The sequence below is a fragment of the Hylobates moloch genome, unplaced genomic scaffold (assembly GCF_009828535.3).
Source record: "Hylobates moloch isolate HMO894 unplaced genomic scaffold, HMol_V3 SCAFFOLD_21, whole genome shotgun sequence".
Taxonomy (NCBI): Eukaryota; Metazoa; Chordata; class Mammalia; order Primates; family Hylobatidae; genus Hylobates; species Hylobates moloch.
In genome coordinates this window covers 41,265,796-41,285,761 of record NW_026652296.1, presented here as the reverse complement: position 1 = coordinate 41,285,761, position 19,966 = coordinate 41,265,796, and the positions used below count along the sequence as shown (strand labels likewise).

The window sequence follows — 19,966 nt, the reverse complement described above, 5'->3', positions numbered from 1 at the left end:
TGTAAACTACCAAGGATGACATTATCTTCTGGGTAACCTGTGTGCCGCTTTTTCACTCAGCTATTTAATCGATATTTGCTGGACACTTATGGGCCACCCTTCAAGATGCTAATTCATAGCAGGCAATCAGCAATGGAAACTGATAACAGTTTAAAAATAAGTAGACAAAAAGGCGAGAAGGGAGAACCAGCTGGTGAATATCCAGGATATTCTCTGTACTTCCCTGCATGTTCCCCTTACCCCATGTGTTGGAATGGCCACGTAGCTACAGGATATTTCTGATCTGTGCCTCAAAATCGGGATAATAATTCGTATCAGTGCTTGCAAACTGCTGGCCCACAGCATCCAGTTTCTGCAGGGTTCCAGTGCTAACTTTGTGTTAAATCCACAGTGTTTTTTTCTAAAAATCAAATTCATGTTTATTCCACCATTAGCTAGATACAAACATAAAGTAGCTGTAAACTTCTAATGTTTATAATACCAATGAATCAGAGCCAAAAATATAAAAACCTTCACTACTTCATAAAGAACAAAATTCAAATCAACATTAGTTCATGTCACACACAAAAAATTATGAAACACTTTGAAATGGCCAGAAAAAGATTACTGTCTAGTACACGTTTCCAGGTTTTCTCTGCTTTTTATTGCCTTTGACAATACAAAATTTTACAAATTTGTAAGCTGAGGAAAATTGATAGTAATGAAAATTTTTCTTGTCCATAAAATACAAATGCATAGTATTATACAGTGCCCAGCAGAGACAGTGGATTACAGCTCTGTGGATATTGACCAATTTAACACTCATGTGTAAATACATTTCAGCATTCCTGCTTGCTTTATGTATTTTATTTCTATCTTATCTTTTTGAGACAGGGTCTTGCTGTGTCACCCAGGCTGGAGTGCAGTGGTGCAATCATGTCTCATTGCAACCTCTACCTCTCGGGCTCAAATGATCCTCCCACCTCAGCCTCCCAAGTAGCTGGGATTACAGGTGTGAGCCACTGTGTCTGGCCTGAAGAAACGAATTTTTAACTTTTAATTTTAACTACTTTAAATTTAAAAACTGATGTTTGATTCAGCGATTTGAAAACAGTATATTTGGAACCGCTTGGATATGAGAATCTGCTTTTTAACCATACATTGATGAAATCTAAATAGAGAACAAGCATTTCCAATGACAGCTGCTCTCTCAGATTGAAATGCATTGCAAATGTAAAACACACACCAGATTTCAAAGTCTTTGCAAAAAATAATGTAACATATCACTTTAATTTTTTTATTGATTGATTACATGTTGAGTATTGATTGGTTACATGTTGAAATGATATTTCGGGTATAATAAAGTGGGGTCAGGGAAAAATATTTTTCCCAAATAGGAAAAGTAAATGGGTAAAATAAAGTGCACTATCAAAATCAATTTTACATTTCTTTTTGTTTTTATTTATTTATAATTTATTTTTGAGACCAAGTCTAGCTCTGTCGCCCAGGCTGGAGTGCAGTGGCGAGATCTCGGCTCACTGCAACCTCCGCCTCCTGGGTTCAAGCGATTCTCCTGCCTCCAAGTAGCTGGGATTAGAGGCGCGTGCCACCATGCCCAGCTAATTTTTCTTTCTTTCCTTTTTTTTCTTTTTTTTTTTAGTAGAGAGGGGGTTTCGCCATGTTGGCCAGGTTGGTCTCGAATTGCTGAACTCAAGTGATCTGCCCGCCTCGGCCTCCCAGTGTTGGGATTACAGGCGTGAGCCACCGCGCCCGGCCTTCTTTTTATTTTTAAACGTGGTATTGACATTTTAAGATGACATCTGCAACTCGCATCACTGGGACAAGCGATTCTGGGTCATGAATTCTCCCATTCCTCATTTACTCTGCAGCACCGGGTGGCTGCGAACTCCGCTCTTCTGCTTGGGTTTCCGCATCACCAGCAGCTTCTTTCCTTCCCAGGTGTCGCCGCCTGCTTTCTGCAGCCGCTGCCCGGGACGGGTTCCGAGGTTCTGGGCAGCCAGAACCCCGGAGGCCTTACAGGAGCGGCCTGGCAATTCCCGCCGCCGGCCGCCAGAGGAAGCTGCTTCGCTGCTGTCGTTGCCGAGCAACTCGTAGCCCGGAAGCAGTACCCCGTCCCGCTCGGTTCCGCGGCTGCCTCGCTCCGGGAGACTTCCGGCAGGGCGGACGCGGGGTCTCGGCGAACGGTCTTCGGAAGCGGCGGTGGCGCGATGACCACGCTACGGGCCTTCACCTGCGACGACCTGTTCCGCTTCAACAACATGTGAGTGACACGCGCCTAGGGCCAGCCGCTACTGGCCGGGCCCTGCTTTCCGGCCCCGCCAGCTCCGGCCCCAGCCGCGCCCTCCCGGCCGGACCCCAAGCCCGGGCGGGGACCCGCGAGAACCACCCCCGCCGGCCGACGCGGGCGCCTCCCTGGGGCCACAGGGTCCAGGGACAGGTGGGCCTGGAGTGGACGCACGCCGGCCTTGGCGACCTTGGCCGAGGTGCTCAAACTTTGTCTCTGGACCCTGCGAGCTCGCGGGTTCTGGGGCAGCGCTCGGGCCTCCGCTCGTGGTCGCTGTCAGGAGGCGCTGGGGTGATGGGGCGAGCTGGGGGCGGGACCTCGAGCCCACGACCTGGGCTCCTCGCCCTGCCCTACTGCTTGCTGGCTCGTGGCCGGGCCGCGCCTCTTCTGGGCAGTGGGCACCGCTGAAGTCCCGGCCGCAGAGGGGGCTTGCGAGGATCGGAAGCTGGTCAGCAGCTGTTGGTATGTGCGCATCGTGAAGCCCACCTGGTGGCCGTGGTTAAATTGTATCCAAATGAAATGACACTGATCACTGTGTCCCCTGCAGCGGATGCCGTCTCAGTCATGATTAGTGTTTGCAAGTTTAGTTACTGTAACTGCGCACCCTGGTGTAGACACCTTTCCTCTGTGAGGAGTCATGGCAGATCTTAGGGGAGGCTTGCTGTGCCCAGAGTCCTGGATGCAGTTTCTTTGGATTCGAGTTAAGGCCAGACCTCTGATTTGCAGGTACCAATTTTTTTTTAAGAAAACATTTTATTATGAAGATTCCCACACATTTAGAAAAGTTGGAGGAATTTCACCATGTGCTTTTATAGACACTTTCCTGGATTCTGCAACATTTTGCTACACTGGTATCTCTCCTTCCTTCCCATCTATCAGTCCTGGATCCACTTTAAAAAACAGTAAGGCGGTATGTGAAAACTAAGGACCAAGTGGTTCCGATTGAAGTGTCAGGAAGATAGAAAGAACTATGGGGTGAGATGGCTGGGAACATTTCAAAGAGGGGGTGAGCCTTGAAGATGGATAACACATTGGTAAGTGAGGAAGAAAGAAGTTCCGGAGAAGGAGCGGGGCATGAAAGTGGGGAAACGAAGTGCGGTCAGACAACTGGGATCAGTGCGAATCTAGTGGCTGGTTTCTGTCACTGAGCACTCAGGAAGAAATGGGTGAAACAGGAGGGGTTTAGACTTGATCCTGTGAAAAGAATTTTCTGTTGGGCCAGTCTGGTAGCTACGGTGACTTGTGTTGAACTCACTGTTCCCTGCATTGTTCTGAGTGCCCATGTAATCAGTTAATCCTCACAATTCTTTGAGGTGCTGCCACCCCCATTTTGTGTATGAGTAAATCAAGGCATGGCAAGCACAAGTGAATTGGCCCAGGTGAGAATGAGTAAAGCAAGGGATTTCATCCAAGGAGATTGGCTCTGGAGCAGTGGTTCTGAAAGACTTGGTCCCTGTGGTCAGGGACCATGCTGGAGACGCACATTCCGTTTGCGATCCACTGCTCTGGAGTGGGTCTTAACCCACCTGGAGCCTCTGGAGAGGCTCACCCTCTCTTGAAAGTGTTCCCAGCAGTCTCATCCCATAGTCCTTTCTATCCTCCTGACACTTGAATCGGAACTACTTGGTTCTTCGTTTTCACATACTGCCCTATTGTTTTTAAAAGTGGATCTAGGATTGATAGATGGGCAGAGAGAAATGATGAAGCCAGTGCAGCAAAATGTTCACTGTAGAATCCAGGTGATGGATTCAAATTCTTAACCACTGAGCTCTGTGGGCTTGTCATGTGATGAGAACAGGTAAACTGGGCAGGTAAGCCGTTCAGGAGGCCTTGGCAGTGGCCCAGAGATGATGACTTGACAGAGGCTTCAGTTTGGGAGGTGCAGCATGGGAGGTGACAGGGTGCCTTGAAGCTTCAAGAAAAGTTAAGGCAGAGCCTCATGGAGAGTCAGTTTTAACTGAAGATCTAGGAAAGGACAAGTTTTACATGGAAATGAAGAGAAAGAAAATACACAGGAACACTTGCAAGAAAATATTAGATTTCAGAGAATCATGTGGCCTCTTCAGAATGTGCCAGTAGGGGAACTCCACTTATTCCCCATTTTCTTTTATTTTTTGAGATAGGGTCTCGCTCTGTCACCCAGATGGGAGTGTAGTGGCACAATCATAGGTTGCTTTAGTCTCAAGCTCCCAGGCCCAGGCAATCCTCCTGCCTCAGCCTCCCGAGTAGCTGGGACTACAGGCACATGTTGCCACACCCCACTAATTTTTTAATTTTTTTGTAGAGACAGGGTCTTGTTTTGTTGCCCAGGCTGGTCTGGAACTCCCAGGCTCAAGTGATTCTCCCACCTAATCCTTCCAAAGAGATGGAATTACAAGTGTGAGCCACCACAGCTGGTTCCCATTTTTTTCTATTTACTTGCCTCTTTGATTAGGGCATTTTGGTAGAAAACTCTGAGAATGACTCAGATTAGATGTTGCAGTTGGAATTGAAATAATCCATGGATGTAGAACACTGCAATTAATTTAACACATTTTATTCTTGGAAAAATATTTGAGTGCCTATGTGTGCCAGTTCTAGAGACACAGCAGTGAACAAGACATAAACAAAAAGATGTCCTTATAGAATGTAGATATTCCCCTCTAAACACCTTAATGTATCATAAAGTAGCTGTGACTTCATAGAACACCTGAAACAATTTGGGGGACCCCCTCAAATCCTGGCCCACACCTTGGGAATCACTGCTCTAACACAGTGCGGGGAGTCATGTGGAACTTAGTGTTAAGTTACAAAGGGAAATAGAAGCAGGGAAGGAAAGCTGGAAGTGAGTGGGGATTCAGTTTTAGTTTGGGAGTTCAGGGAGAGTGCCCTTGAAGAAAGACCTGGGGAAGTTAGGAATGAGTTACATGAACACTGGGGGCCAGGGGAGCTTCCAGATAGAGGGAACAGTAAGTGAAGACACCCCTGTTTCAAATAGGAGGCAGGCTGCGTGGCTGGTACAGAGTGAGCATGGGAGGGTAGGGGATAACAGCAGAGGGTTAGAAGGGCAGGGCCTGGAGAGGCCATCATAAGACCTGAGCTTCTCTGCCAAGTGCGCCAAGAAACCCAGGTGGAGGGGCCAGGAAGGCATCTGGGCATGGGCGTCTCAAGATTAGGTTTGGGCTAAAGATGGAAATTTGGGGGTCAACACAAGTGAAGAAAAAAAGGCTAAGAGTCTGTCAGATGGCACCTTAGGACATCAAGTGTTCAAGTAAGGGAGACCATGTGGCTCAGTGAGGTGAGAGGAGAACCCCATGGTCTCAGAAGCTGAGTGAAGACAGCATTTCAGGCTGTCCCAGGAGTGGGAAGCTGTTCAAGAGCAGCTGATGGCTCAGTGCACATCATATTTCTACATTTCTTCCAGGAAATAGAAATTGAAGATGCAGATGCAGGAGGGAAAGAGAATTGCAGGAGGAGGGTCCTGAGTACTGAAGGGGTCTCTTGCCCGCACTCCGTGCCTATTGACAGGAGAGCAAGTAGCATATGGGTGCAGATGCCTGTGTGCGTGAGTTCGGTGGGGGGACTTTGGCGAAGCCTTCTTCTTCCTGTTTTCTCTTCCTCGTGATGAGATGGGAAGCCCCTGAGATGGCGGGGCTGGAGGTGAGGGTGCGGGTGGGCAGACAACAGGAGATAAAGCAGTTGTTGAAAGGTGTGGTGGAGTGACTCCCTGCACTGTATGAGAGCAGTGATTCTCAAGGAGTGGGCCAGGGTTTGGGGGTCCCCAAGATTGTTTCAGGTGTTGTGTGAGGTTAGAGCTATCTTCATGGTGTATTAAGAAGGTTTTTCGCCTTTTCCACTGTCATTCCCTCACAAGTACACAGTGGAGCTTCCCAAGGTGTGATCTTTCAGCAGCAAGCATAACAAATGCTTGAGAATCCGGTTGTCTTTTAAGCAAGACATTGCAGAATTGTTAAAACAACGCCATTGTTGTCACTGGATTTTGTTTTGTTTTGTTTTCGGAAGTATAGTGATTTTTTGGTAAAGTTATTTGTGTTAACGTGTAATTGATTTATTATTTTTGAGTGAATATTTAAAATTTTTAAATATCAGTAGATATTACCCATATAAACAAAAGTTCTTTGGGGTCTTCAGTAACTTTTTAGTGTAAAGGAGTTCTGAAACCAAAAGGTTGAAGAACTGCTGGACTACAGAAATATGATATGACTAGCATCGTTGTGGGTCTCAAAGGAGAATTTGACTAGAAATCGAAGAGAACAATTGACAAGTAGCTGGTTTTGAGCCTGACAAAATAGTGGCTCCATTAATTGACTAGGGAAGTGAGGGGATGGAGATGGGTTTTCAGAATGCAGATTTGGGAATGGTGTGCCAGGATGTGCTGGTGAGCTGCCCACAGCATCAGAGCCAGGTTGGGAGGCATCCACTAAGAACACGTGATTGAACGCATAGGAATGGGGATGGCGGGGACAGGGAGGTGGGAGTGTAGAATAGGAGTGGGGAGCAAAAACCGAGTGGTGAGAGTGACCACATTTAGAGGGTGGAATAAAGGAGCAATTGTCAAGGAAGACCCAGACACAGGCAGGGAGGATCCATGGGGTTGGATGCTGCAGCGGGCGAGTTTGACCTTCTGTCTCTGCAAGATACATCCCTAGTTGGTCTCCAGTTCCATTAGCAATTTATTGCCACTTAGAAAACAGGAGATGTAGATTTATTAACTTGAATTTTAAAGAAGCAAGCAGCAGTTAAGTGAAAAAATATGTAAACACCTTAATAGTTGCTGTGACAGCTTATTATGGCTATTAGGTAGATTAAATCATCTTCCTCAGCCCTAAAGTTGGCCTTAAAGTTGTTGATGAAACATGTTTTGTTTTCCTTGTGGCATATTATTGTTAGCTTTAGCAGGCTTATTTCAACTGGTTATTGTAAACGCTGCTTACTAGAGACATTTCTCGTTTCTTTCAGTAACTTGGATCCGCTCACAGAAACTGTATCCTTTTTTACAAAAAAAAGAAAAGTTGAATGAAGATTTACTGAGAATAAAGAAAATAGGGAAATGAAAACACAGAGGAGTACTGAAAAGTTTAAAAACTTGTAGGTCAGGAAACATCATAAGCAACACTGAAAGCAATTTTAAAAGTGAAACTGAGAACAAGAGTTGTCTTAGATCTGCTGACAAACTGTTAATATCATGACTTGGTAGAAATCTGTAACATCATAGCTCCCCTGCTAACCTTGCCCCTCAGGAGTCAGCATGGCTGTATTCACCAGAAAGCACAGTGACTTCAGCAAGGTGGCTTCACGTCTCTAGTGTGAACAAAGTCTGGAGATAAGCAGTCCCAGGCAGGTGATGCTTCCATGAAGACACCAACAGCCAGGCTCTTTGCAGTTTAAGCACTCTACCACTCCCAGGGTGGCCGTAACCTTGTTCCAGATGCTGCCAGAGCAAACAGCATCACAGCCATGTTTCCAGCAGCAGAATCCGCAGAGGGGGAGGTGAGGGTGTTCTTCCCTTTTAAGAGTACCTTTGGGCCTGTACTCCCAGCACTTTGGGAGGCCAAGGCAGGCAGATCACGAGGTCAGGCGTTCAAGACCAGCCTGGCCAACATGGTGAAACCCCGTCCGTCTCTAGTAAAAATACAAGAATTAGCCGGCCGTGGTGGCTTACTCTGTAATCCCAGCTACTCAGGAGGCTGAGGCAGGAGAATCGCTTGAACCAGGACCCGGGAGGCAGAGGTTGCAGTGCACCGAGATCGCGCCACTGCCCTCCAGCCTGGGCTACAGAGCGAGACTCCGTCTCAAAAAAAAAAAAAAGAGTACCTTTGGGAAATGCTGCACAGCCCCACTCTGTCTCATTGACCAGCACCTGTTCCATGCTCTACCTGTCTACCGAATCCTGTCTAGAGTCCAGAAATGTGCCCCACTTTATAAATTGGGACTTGTTACTAAAGTGAGTAAAGGATTTGAGGTAACAATGAGCAGTGTCTATTATTGTCCTAATGGAAAAATGGGGCAAAGATGTGAAGATAGGGTACTCTGGTTGTAACAGGTAACCCCACACCTCTAGTGGCTTACAGCACAAAGTTCAGATTCTGGGTTATGCTCCATGTCTACTGTAGGTGGGTAGGAGGGTTCCGCTAACCAGTAATTTATCAAAAGAGGGCATATAGGAGCTTAATGAAGGTGTTAAGAGTTCAGTCTCATCAGTCAGAAGACATGTAAACTAAAACCAAAATGAGATGCCGTATTTTGTGTATCAGCCAAGATTTTAAAAAATGATAAACCTCAGTGCTGATGATGGTGAGGTGAGAGGAACATTCTCATAAATTGCTAGTGACAATATAAATTGCTATTATCTTTCCAGAAGGCACTTTGGAAATAGTAATTCCATTTCCTGAAAGCTGAAAATAAGAAGAAATAGAGGCAGTTTGTCTGTGGTTGACAAATAAGGCCCATAGGCCAAATCTGGCCCACTGCCTATTTTTGTAAATAAAATGTTATTGGGACACCATGCTGATTAATTTATATTTTTTTCTGTGGCTTTTGCAGTTTGAGTAGTTCCAGCAGGGACTGTATGGCCCACCAAGCCTAGGATGTTTACCATTTGGCCTTTTACAGAAAAAGTTTGCTAACCCCTGAGTTATACCATTACAAAAATTATTTATTGCAGGAGAGTTACTAAGCATTTGGAATAAGATTCACACACAAAAATCAGGAGATGGTTAAGTAAATTAAGCTGTACTGAAGAAGGATTTCAAACTTTTTTTGAGAAACTGGAAATGACCCAGGTGTCCACGGTCAGGATACAGGCTATTTAAGGTGTCTCTTCACATAAAGAAATACTATACAGCAGTAAAAATTAACTTACAGGTACAGGCAGCAACAGGACTACATATCAGAAACAAAACTGAATGGGAAAAGCAAAAAATCTGCAGTGTTCATCTGGATTTTTTAAATCATGACTAATGATATCACCACTTAAAAGATTTTTGAAGAATTTTGAATGACAAAAATTTCACTATACAGGAAGGAAGGATTTTAGGATGCAAATCCGTTTATATGGTGTGCTTCCAGTGCCATTTAAAATTTACAGTGAAAGTCCCATAATCCAGGTGAGCCTACATTTGAAAGTAACCTGTTAGTCCTAGAGGTGGATGGGAGGGAGGGGTGTCTGGGACTGCTCTGTTAGCCACAGGAGAAATGGTTGTGGTGTATGTCAGTGGCTGGCTGGCAAGGAAGACTGGCTGTCCTGCCATGTTAAGGGTTGTATTTGAGGGGTGTTAAAATAATGATGGTCCTTCAGAGGAGATTTTGAAGAATTTCACACTGAACAGGTTTTCCAGGAACTTAAAAAATACATTTATGTATGATTGATGGTGTCCTCTGATAAATTGCATCAGAAAGTTTATACTAACAAGAAATATATTTTCATCCATTAAAGTACAGAGTGAAAAGAAGAAGAGAAATGTAGGAATGATTACATGTCAGTAAGGACATCCCAAGGTTGAAGAGTTAAGTCATGAGCAAATTATTCAGGCATTTACTGTTAACATAGTTGATTCCTTAAGCCAGCTTTTATCTGCATTACTAGAAATGCAGGATTTGAATCAGTGGAGAGGAAAAACTGGGTAATTAAGTTGGCTCTGGAAGGACTTAGGTTGTAAAGTTATTTTCACAGTCTCATAGCTGAAGTCAAAGTAGGAACTAGCCATTAATTTTTCAGTGCAATTATGTAAGCATCAATGTATTGAGCATCTGCTGTGTACCAGGCACCAGGGATAGAGGGAACATGACATTGATAGACTAAGAGGAGGCAGACCGCAAACAAATAATATCAGGTGATAAATAGAGAGACTTAGATATGGTATGGTCAGTAGGGAGTAGACTGTAGAACTTTGGGGTCCTGATTCTCTGCTTTCTGTTAGACAGTGCTATCACCATTCCACACTTGAGGCTATATGTCCAGGGAATTTTGTTAAAAATCAGTGATAACCTAAATATTTCATGTAATGGTATGTATGATTATAGGACTTATACAGAGCTGGGGATAAAGTAACAATATACTTTTTAAAGGAAACTTTTTTTTACAATATCCCTTAATGAAGAACCTTTTCCTGTCCATTACTTTTCACACTCCTTAACAGGACTCTAGTATGGGATTCCTTTCTACCTACAGTACCTCGCCCACTGGCCAGAGTATTTCATTGTTGCAGAGGCACCTGGTGGAGAATTAATGGGTTATAGTGAGTATAATACCACTAGGATTTTGTGGAGTAGGTAAAGATTTTAACATGGATTTCAACCGATTGCTTTAGACTGCAGAATTGGAATATAATCATGATGCTTGTAATTTTATTTCCTCTTCAACAATTCAACAACTTACTGATCTCTTCTCTGTTTTGGGCATTGTGCTAGGCCCAGGCGATAACGGCAGTGAACCAGACAGACATGGTCTTAGTCTTCTTAAATCTTTCTTTTTTTTTTTTTTTTTTGAGACAGAGTCTCGCTCTGTCGCCCAGGCTGGAGTGCAGTGGCGCAATCTCGGCTCACTGCAAGCTCTGCCTCCCGGGTTCAAGCCATTCTCCTGCCTCGGCCTCCCGAGTAGCTGGGACTACAGGCGCCCACCACCACGCCCGGCTAATTTTTTGTATTTTTAGTAGAGACGGGGTTTCACTGTGTTAGCCAGGATGGTCTCGATCTCCTGACCTCGTGATCCGCCCGCCTCGGCCTCCCAAAGTGCTGGGATTACAGGCGTGAGCCACCATGCCCGGCCGGTCTTCTTAAATCTTTCATTCTAAAAAAAAAAAATCTTTCATTCTAAGGCTGGGTGCAGTGGCTCATGCCTGTAATCCCAACACTTAGGAAGGCCAAGGCAGGTGGATCCTTTGAGGTCAGGAGTTCAAAATCGGCCTGGCCAAATGGTGAAAGCCCGCCTCTACTAAAAATACAAAAATTTAGCTGGGCGTGGTATCGTGTGCCTGTAATCCCAGCTACTCAGGAGGCTGAGGCGGGAGAATCACTTGAACCCCAGAGGCAGAGCTTGCAGTGAGCTGAGATCATGCCACTGCACTCCAGCCTGGGTGACACGGCGAGACTCCGTCTCAAAAAAAAATGTATCTTTCATTCTATACTTTTGTTAAATTTCTACATGGCTTATTTAGTACATAATGCAGGCATCATAGCATCCTCATTGAATTAGTATTACTAACAAAACCTTTAGCTTTGAGCTATATATGTACATCCACATGTACCCACATATACCCACACCCATATGAAATGTAGATATTTGAAAAAATACATACTCCGGTTCTTTTTTCAAAATTAGTTGTTTTAAGTATATCATTCTTTTTTGTTCTGATTTTACAACTATCCTAAATGTAACATATAGTGTTAACATTTACAAGTGAATTTCAAATAAAAGCACTGTTAGCCGGATGACCTCAGGTGGTACTTAAAAATAAAAACTTCGTTATTAGTTTCCTTTGTAATAAAAATGTACCAAACAGTAATTCTATATTTATGTGTAAATCAGTGTCTAGTTACTGAATGTGATTTTTGTTGTTGTTGGCAGTTATGGGTAAAGCAGAAGGCTCAGTAGCTAGGGAAGAATGGCACGGGCACGTCACAGCTCTGTCTGTTGCCCCAGAATTTCGACGCCTTGGTTTGGCTGCTAAACTTATGGAGTTACTAGAGGAGATTTCAGAAAGGTGAGATTCGGTTTTTCAAATACACTTAGTGATTTGTGGACCCCTAACCATTTTTTTCCCCTTCAGGCTGAATAACTGTCACGCTTTACAGTTCACAGGAATTTCATCTTCCATCTCCAGTAGTCCTTACAACAGTTGGCACACAAAGTGATACTGTTTCTATTTTGCCATTGAGGAAATTAAGGCAAAGTGTTGTAGTGACCCGCTGTAGGCCTATAAGCCGAGGAATTGGTGAAATCAGTTCCAAAGGCCAGCTCTCGAGGTTTCTCTTAGTGTTCCTGCCACGGTGGCACACATTCCTAAAATCGGTTAAGATTGCCTTGGCATCTGAATAAATTTTTAACAATGCTCCTTGGCCAAAAGAAAATAGTTCAGTCTTAAGCAGTCATATTCTAACTGTTTAATGAGTATTTATAGCCTAACAGCTAATAGCCACTTAGAAAGAAAATAAATTGAAAGAAGAAATATTTTTATTTCATTCTTAAATAACTGTGGCTAGCTACTAATAAGATGTGTGCACCTGTTGGACATTAAATGACTTGACACAACCACCTGCATTCCTGTTTCACATTGATTTTCTTCTAGTATTTTTTTTTAATCATAGCAACTGCCAGAAACTCAGCTTCATAGAAATATTATGTCATTAAGAGGAATGTAGCATGATCTAATGTTGAATTTGTGAACTACTTCAAACTAGTTTGCCAGTGTCTGACATGTAAGGTTTTGCTGTTTTCCCTGAACATTTGAAATATCTTTTGGTGGCTGTATGAGTTTGGGACACTTTAGGGCACCTGAGTGCACAGTTTGCGAACTGCCGGCATGGCATCTTTTTTTTTTGTTTTGTTTTTTAAGAGACGTGTTGTAGATATCAAACCTCTTCATTACCGGAGATAAAAGTAATACAATAAATAGAAGAGAAAGCCCCTCCTCGTATCTTCATTCTAGAAGAGATATGTTTGTATAAGTTTGACCTGTTGTCAAGCTGCCATTTCTTTCTCCACTGTAATTTCCTAAAAGTGTGGTAGGAAAGAGAATAGTTGCTGAGAAGGGTTCTTGAGCTTAATTTCTACTTAATTATTAGATTTAATAAAGGCAAGTTTTAAAGTAACTGTGGCCTGACAAAGGCTTCAAGCCAAATTAGAGGCAAAGGAGCTCAAACTCATTCAGAGAAGAGAAGAAATTGTGTTAGCTGAAAAAGAAGTCAGTGCTAATCTTTAAGATTTTTTAAAGTTCTCCCTAGACTAAACAAAGAAGGGAAGAAAATTTTTAGCATGATTGTAGTTTATACACATTTATTAATGGCATTATGTTGAAAAAACGGATTTGGCATTACTGTATAGTAAACAGGGAGTTAGAAAGTGGGTTGTTCAATGAGAACACATGGACACAAGGAGGGGGACATCACACACCGGGGCCTGTGAGGGGTGGGGTCTAAGGGAGGGATAGAATTAGGATAAATATCTAATGTAGATGACGAGTTGATGGGTGCAGCAGACCACCATGGCACGCGTATACCTATGTAACCAACCTGCACGTTCTGCACATGTATCCCAGAATTTAAAGTATAATAATAATATAAAAAAGTAGGTTGTAACTAGCTATGACCTTGCACATATAATTTAAGGTATTTATATCACAGATTCTCCCTCTGAGTAGAAAACCACTAAGCTCTCTTCCCTTCCAGTTTCTAAGCCTTCATTATTTTAGACTAGTTGCTAAGATTTAAGTAATCTTTATTTGTAGGGGTATATATACATATACACATACATAATACATGTACACATGCTTATATACACTATATACATGTATACATAGTGCATACAATGTATATGTTAAAAATAGAAACCAAACAAGTAGAGAAGAAAAATTGAGTGATAGAAATCAACCCCAAAGAAGAGAAAAAGGAAACTAAACCAGCAAAACAAAATGCATGAAATAAAATGGTAGCCAAGAATCCAGATATTGTCAGTAATTACAACAGTAAACGTTAATGGACTTAGGACTTTATTTATTTATTATTAGTTTTTGAGACCGGGTCTTGGGTAGCCAAGAATCCAAATATTGTCAGTAATTACAACAGTAAATGTTAATGGACTTAGGACTTTATTTATTTATTATTAGTTTTTGAGATGGGGTCTTGGGTAGCCAAGAATCCAAATATTGTCAGTAATTACAACAGTAAACGTTAATGGACTTAGGACTTTATTTATTTATTATTAGTTTTTGAGATGGGGTCTTGCTCTGTTGCTCAGGTTGGAGTGCAGTGGCGTGATCTCGGCTCACTGCAACCTCCGCCTCCCAGGCTCAAACGATTTTCCTGCCTCAGCCTCTGAGTAGCTGGGATTACAGGCACCCACCACCATGCCCGGCCGGCTATGATGACTCTTTTTAAAAGACAAAGGCTGTCTGTACTGTTTACAGGAAATATGTGTAAAATATATTAAAATATTTTTAATACAGAAAGATTGAAAGCAAATTTTTTAATTACCTTGCAAATTCTAACCAAAAGAAAGTTAGAATTCTTATTAATAATAAATTATAGTTGAATAATTATTACCAGCATAAAAAAGGGTCACTGCATATTGATAAAATATTTAATCAAGGAAGTAACAAGGCTGGGAGTGTTGGCTCATGACTGTAATCCCAGCACTTTGGGAGGCCGAGACAGGTGGATCCCTTGAGGTTAGGAGTTCCAGACCAGTCTGGCCAACATGGTGAAATCCCGTCTCGACTAAAAATACAAAAATTAGCCAGGCGTGGTAGCACGTGACTGTAATCCCAGCTACTCGGGAGGCTGAGGCAGAATTGCTTGAACCTGGGAGGTGAAGATTACAGTGAGCCAAGATCACGCCATTGCACTCCAGCCTGTGAAACAGAGCGGGACTCCATCTCAAAAAAAAAAAAAAAATAGCAATTTAAAATGGTATATACCCAGTGACATCATTTCAAAGTAAAAATGCGCACGTTGACAAAACTACAAGGCGCAACAGACAAATAATTATTACAATGGGAGATTTAGACATGCTTTTTTCTAATTGATAGAACAATGAGATAGAAATTTGTCAAGCCTATAGAACAAGAATCAGCAATTTTCTTCTGGGTCAGATAGTAAATATTCAGGCATTACAGGCCACCTGAAGTCTTAGTTACACAGTTTTTTTGTTTTGTTTTGTTTTGTTTTTAACAACCATTGCAAAAACCATTCTTAGCTTGAAGGCAGTAGCAAAATAGGTTGTAAGCCAACCCCTGCCCTAAAGAATTTCAATCAGTAGCCCAAAATCTTTTCACGAAGAAAACTGGCTTCTCTGGCCAATTTTACCAAACATTTAAGAAATAATGACTGAAAGGTCACTTTTACACAAACTATTTTGCACAAGCCAAAAAAGGGAACATTCCTCAACTTATTTTTTAAGGCCAGGATAACCTTGAACAATACTTGACAAAATATGGGAAAGGAAAATTTGAGGAACATCTCACTCACATGCAAAATCCTGGAAAAATAATTAGCAAAGTGGATTTGGCACTACATAAATAGGATGACACATCAGGAACAAGGTGGTTTCAACTTTACACTAAAGGAGAACACTGGTTATTTTAGAAAGTGCAGCAAACTTGATAAAATCCAATATTCCTTCCCGATAAAAACTGTTAGCAAACTAGGAAATAGAAAGGGGGAACTTCCTTAACCTGAAAAATATCTACAAGAAATCTGTAGTAAATATATTTAGTAGTGATACATTGAATGCTTTCCTTTTGAAATCAGGGACAAGTTAGTCCCGCTTTAGTAATTTACTAGAAATTATAGACAGCACAGGAAAGCAGGAAAAAATAAACGATAGGATTGAGAGGAAACAAAACTTACTTTGCACAGATATGATTATACAAATATAAAATCCATAAGAATCTATAAATATTTAGAATTAATAAAAGGCAAAGTTGTTGGATATAAAGTCAGTATAAAAATAAATTGTATTTACAATGAGAGGAAACAAAACTTATTTTGCAGATATGATTATACAAATATAAAATCCACAAGAATCTAGAAATAAATGTTTAGAATTAATAAAAGGTAGGCAAGGTTGTTGGATATAAAGTCAGTATAAAAATCAATTGTATTTATATATATATAAACAGTAAAATTTAGAAAAAGATGCCATAGCATGAAAAAACATTAAGTACTTAAGAATCTAGCAAGTGCTATGCGAGACCTCTCTGACATTTTAAAAACTTTTTTGAGAGAGATATTAAAGTAGCCCTGATAAGTGGAGCAATAAACTATCACTGGATTAGAGGATACAGTAAAACAGGTAATTGATCACAGTTTCAATGTAATTGCAGTCAAAATCCCAAGCATTTTTTATAGTACTTGTTAAGCTGACTCTGAAACATATAGAGGAACAGAAAGAACAAAAAAGAGATAAGATATTCTTGAATGACAACAAAAATGGGTGATGTGCCCCTCCAGGTATCAGACTGTAAAGAGTGAGACTGTATCTTAGTGCTGTAGTTATCTAGACCAGTGTTACAGAATTTGAGAAACAGACCCAAGAATATATGGACTTTAACATACCACAGAGGAGGCATTGCACATCAATAGTATGAAGATAGACTTTTCAGTAAAGGTGGTTGGACAATTGGATGTCCCTATAGGAAAAAAAATTTCCCAGATTACCACTATTCCATACACAAATCAACTCCAGATTTATTAAAAACCTAGATGTGAAAGCAAAACTAAGAAGTCTTTTGAATATAATATGGCAGAGTGTCTCTGTGGCCTGTGTAGAACTTTTTTAAAAGGCCATAAAAAGGCTAAGGGAAACACTCATATATTCAGCTTCACTGAAGTGAAGTAACTTTTTTTATCAAAAGACAACATAAGGATAATGACAAGACAAACCACAAATTGGAAAAAGATATTTGCAAAGACATTACACAGTATTGAATATTCACAATACATAGAGAACTGTAGCGAGGGGAAAACTGTGTGAAAGATTCAAGTACTGTACGGAAGGAGAAATCTAAATGGCCAACCAACAGAAATATATTCAGCATCGTTAGTAATTGGAAATACAAATTAAAATCTGAGATATAGTTACACTGTAAGATTGGCAAATATAAAAACGTGATGCACCAAGCCTTGCTGCTGTGGAATGGAGGCTTACTCTCTTCTGTGTAAGAGTAAGTTGGTACAAGCCAGTTGGAAAAAGTTTGGCATTAACTAATAAAGATGTGCCCTGTGACACAACAGTGAGACTCCTAGCTATAGACCTTACGTGAGACACTCAACAAAAGTATTCATAGGAGCATCGTTTATAATAGTAAAAGCCAGAAGCATATCAACAGGACCATGAATGACTTGTGGTGCACAAGCCCAGCCACTCTTGAAGCTGACTCTTACAACGTTAGTCGACTGAGAGAACAAAAGACAAGAATATATGATTCCATGTATATAAACTTCATAAACAGGAGAAACTATAATAGGTGGTGAATTTGTAGAACAAATGCGTTGAGTTTATCTTTTAAGAAAATGTGTTGTAGCTTTTGAAATACTAGCATGCAAACATAAAGTCATCTTACACTGCAAAGTAATTGTCATAAATCCTAAGTAATACAAATTTCTATTACCATGTAATCAGCTACAAGGTCCTGTTACTACCATTCTGAGTAGTAGTCAAAGCAAGGTAAAAACACGTTTAAAAAAAATATGTATCTATTACTGTCTAGGGTTTCTCACATTCTAACATTTTCCTTTTTTTTTTTTTTAAAGAAAGGGTGGATTTTTTGTTGATCTCTTTGTAAGAGTATCTAACCAAGTTGCAGTTAACATGTACAAGCAGTTGGGCTACAGTGTATATAGGACGGTCATAGAGTACTATTCGGCCAGCAACGGGGAGCCTGATGAGGACGCTTATGGTAAGCTCCCTTCCATGGCAGTATCCTCAAGAAGTCGAAAGTTACATTTGTTCTACAGATGGTAGTATTTGATTATTTTAATAAATGTAGAAGAATCATATTTGACTTTAAAATTTAAATCTCCTTCAACCTACCTTTATGAACCTGTTAGTAGTGGTAATTAACTTACCTATTAACTAACCAATGGTTAATTTCTGTACATTACTGTTTTACTATGTTACATATTATTTTGCGAACAAGAAAATGTTTATTGTGAGCTGAATCCTGGGTGAGGTTTGGTTAGCATCTGGTATACCTGGCAATTGGGAGACATTTATAAATACATTTTGCTTAGAATCTGGTGGAAGTGGGGGTAGGGGATAAAACCTCTTATGGGAACTTTACCTATACACTTTACATTTGATATAATACTTTTTTTGGGTGTTTATATTAAACTTTGCTTCTTTACAGATATGAGGAAAGCACTTTCCAGGGATACTGAGAAGAAATCCATCATACCATTACCTCATCCTGTGAGGCCTGAAGACATTGAATAACCCTGGGCAGTGGTTCTTAGGCAGATACTTTGCATGCTTTATGGACAATATTATTTTCATTGGATGATTCTGGAGCTCTATTAGGAGAAAAGTAATCATTTTAGGTCTTAAAGACTTCAAGAAAATACAGGTTATCAATTTATTTTAAATCTCATTGTTTCCAGTTAGCAATATCATACCTATTAAAGCTGTTCACTGTAACAAAATTCAATCAAAAAGGCAGCTAGGTCAGAAGGAAACATACCACTCTCATGGTTCATAATATCCACTGTATGTGTGCTAGGGAAAAGACTCGCTCCAGTCTCCTCCTCAGTTCTGGTGCCTGAGAACCACTGCTGCATATATTTGTTTTTAAATTTTGTATTGAACTGTTAATTGAAGCTTTAAAAGCATATATGAAATGTATAAATCTAAGATGTATAATACATTGTTGACTCTATGAATGTTTTCTGAAGTTTGTTAGTCATTTGTAAAACTAAATCAGATTGTAATTCCAGTACTTTGGGAGGCCAAGGCAGGCTGATTGGTTGAGGCCAGGAGTTCGAGACCAGCCTGGCCAAAACCTATACTAAAAAATACAAAAATTAGCTGGGCATCCCAGCTATGCAGAAGCTGAAGCACAAGAATTCCTTGAACCCTGGAGGTGGAGGTTGCAGTGACCTAAGATTGTCCCACTGCACTCCAGCCCAGGCAACAGAGTGAGACCCTGCCTCAAAACCAAACCAAACAAAACAAAACAAAACAAAAATCAGGATTGTGAAAGGTCTTCATTTAAGATATTTTTCATTAAATTGTGACTTCCATACATAGTATTTTAAAAATGCACACTTGAAGCTATCACCGCCCAGCATACTTAAGAAGCTCCCTTCTTATCGTGTAGTAAATTCTTCCCAGTCACGTGCGTTCATACCATTATACTGTTAGTCCTAGATCTTTTCTCCTCTTCACAATGCTTTGCTTAAATCCTGCCCTTCTAAAAAGCCAAAAAACAAAAAACTGTTGAGGCTATTTTTTTTTAGAGAGGAAAAAGAACATAATTCCTAAAGAAAGGCCATATAACTATATCATAGGCCAACCATGTATTTTATGTGTAGTGTCATCCTCTGTAATATGTGAAAATACCCAGTTAGTGAAAGACTTAACTAAAGAAAAACCCACAAGAAATTATTAAACTTTTACTATTGAAAGGATTTATTTTGGTGAAGTTGAGGGTGGAAGAGAAATGAATCTTTATGTTCTCCTGTTAGAGAATAGCTTTTTCCCTTCCAGCTTTCACACTGGCACATGCTTATCACAATTCTACCTTGGGAACATGACTGACAGAATTTTTTCTTATGTATACATGCAACATAAACAGGTAATTCTAGGAAGACTGTGATTAAGTCACTTGCATTCTGACCTGTTTTCATCTCACTCCCTGACTCTGGGTGAGCCAAAGGCTATTCAGATGATGTTCTCCTGCTTACTCCCTAGGCAGACCTCTACTCCAGATGTGATCTGACACCGCAGCAGCTGATGCTGGTCCAGTGACT

General features: G+C 41.1%; 1 protein-coding gene across 1 annotated transcript; it reads left to right on the top strand.

The window, feature by feature from the left end:
- The first annotated feature begins 2,099 nt into the window (after positions 1-2,099).
- NAA20 (N-alpha-acetyltransferase 20, NatB catalytic subunit) lies at positions 2,100-18,873 on the top strand. The gene is made up of 6 exons (XM_032142471.2): positions 2,100-2,260; positions 7,244-7,268; positions 10,431-10,521; positions 11,850-11,985; positions 17,753-17,898; positions 18,349-18,873. The coding sequence occupies exons 1-6, from the start codon at positions 2,208-2,210 to the stop codon at positions 18,432-18,434; spliced, it is 537 nt and encodes a 178-aa protein (XP_031998362.1). The 5' UTR covers positions 2,100-2,207; the 3' UTR covers positions 18,435-18,873.
- Positions 18,874-19,966: the final 1,093 nt, after the last annotated feature.

What these genes read in the sequence shown, in the direction of transcription:
- NAA20 (XM_032142471.2), top strand. Translation starts at nt 2,208, where the DNA reads ATGACCACGCTACGGGCCTTCACCTGCGACGACCTGTTCCGCTTCAAC. An exon ending in TGGAGAATTAATGGGTTATA is followed by an intron (nt 10,522 to 11,849) that starts GTGAGTATAATA and finishes TGTTGTTGGCAG; the next exon opens with TTATGGGTAAAGCAGAAGGC. An exon ending in CTAGAGGAGATTTCAGAAAG is followed by an intron (nt 11,986 to 17,752) that starts GTGAGATTCGGT and finishes TTTTTTTTAAAG; the next exon opens with AAAGGGTGGATTTTTTGTTG.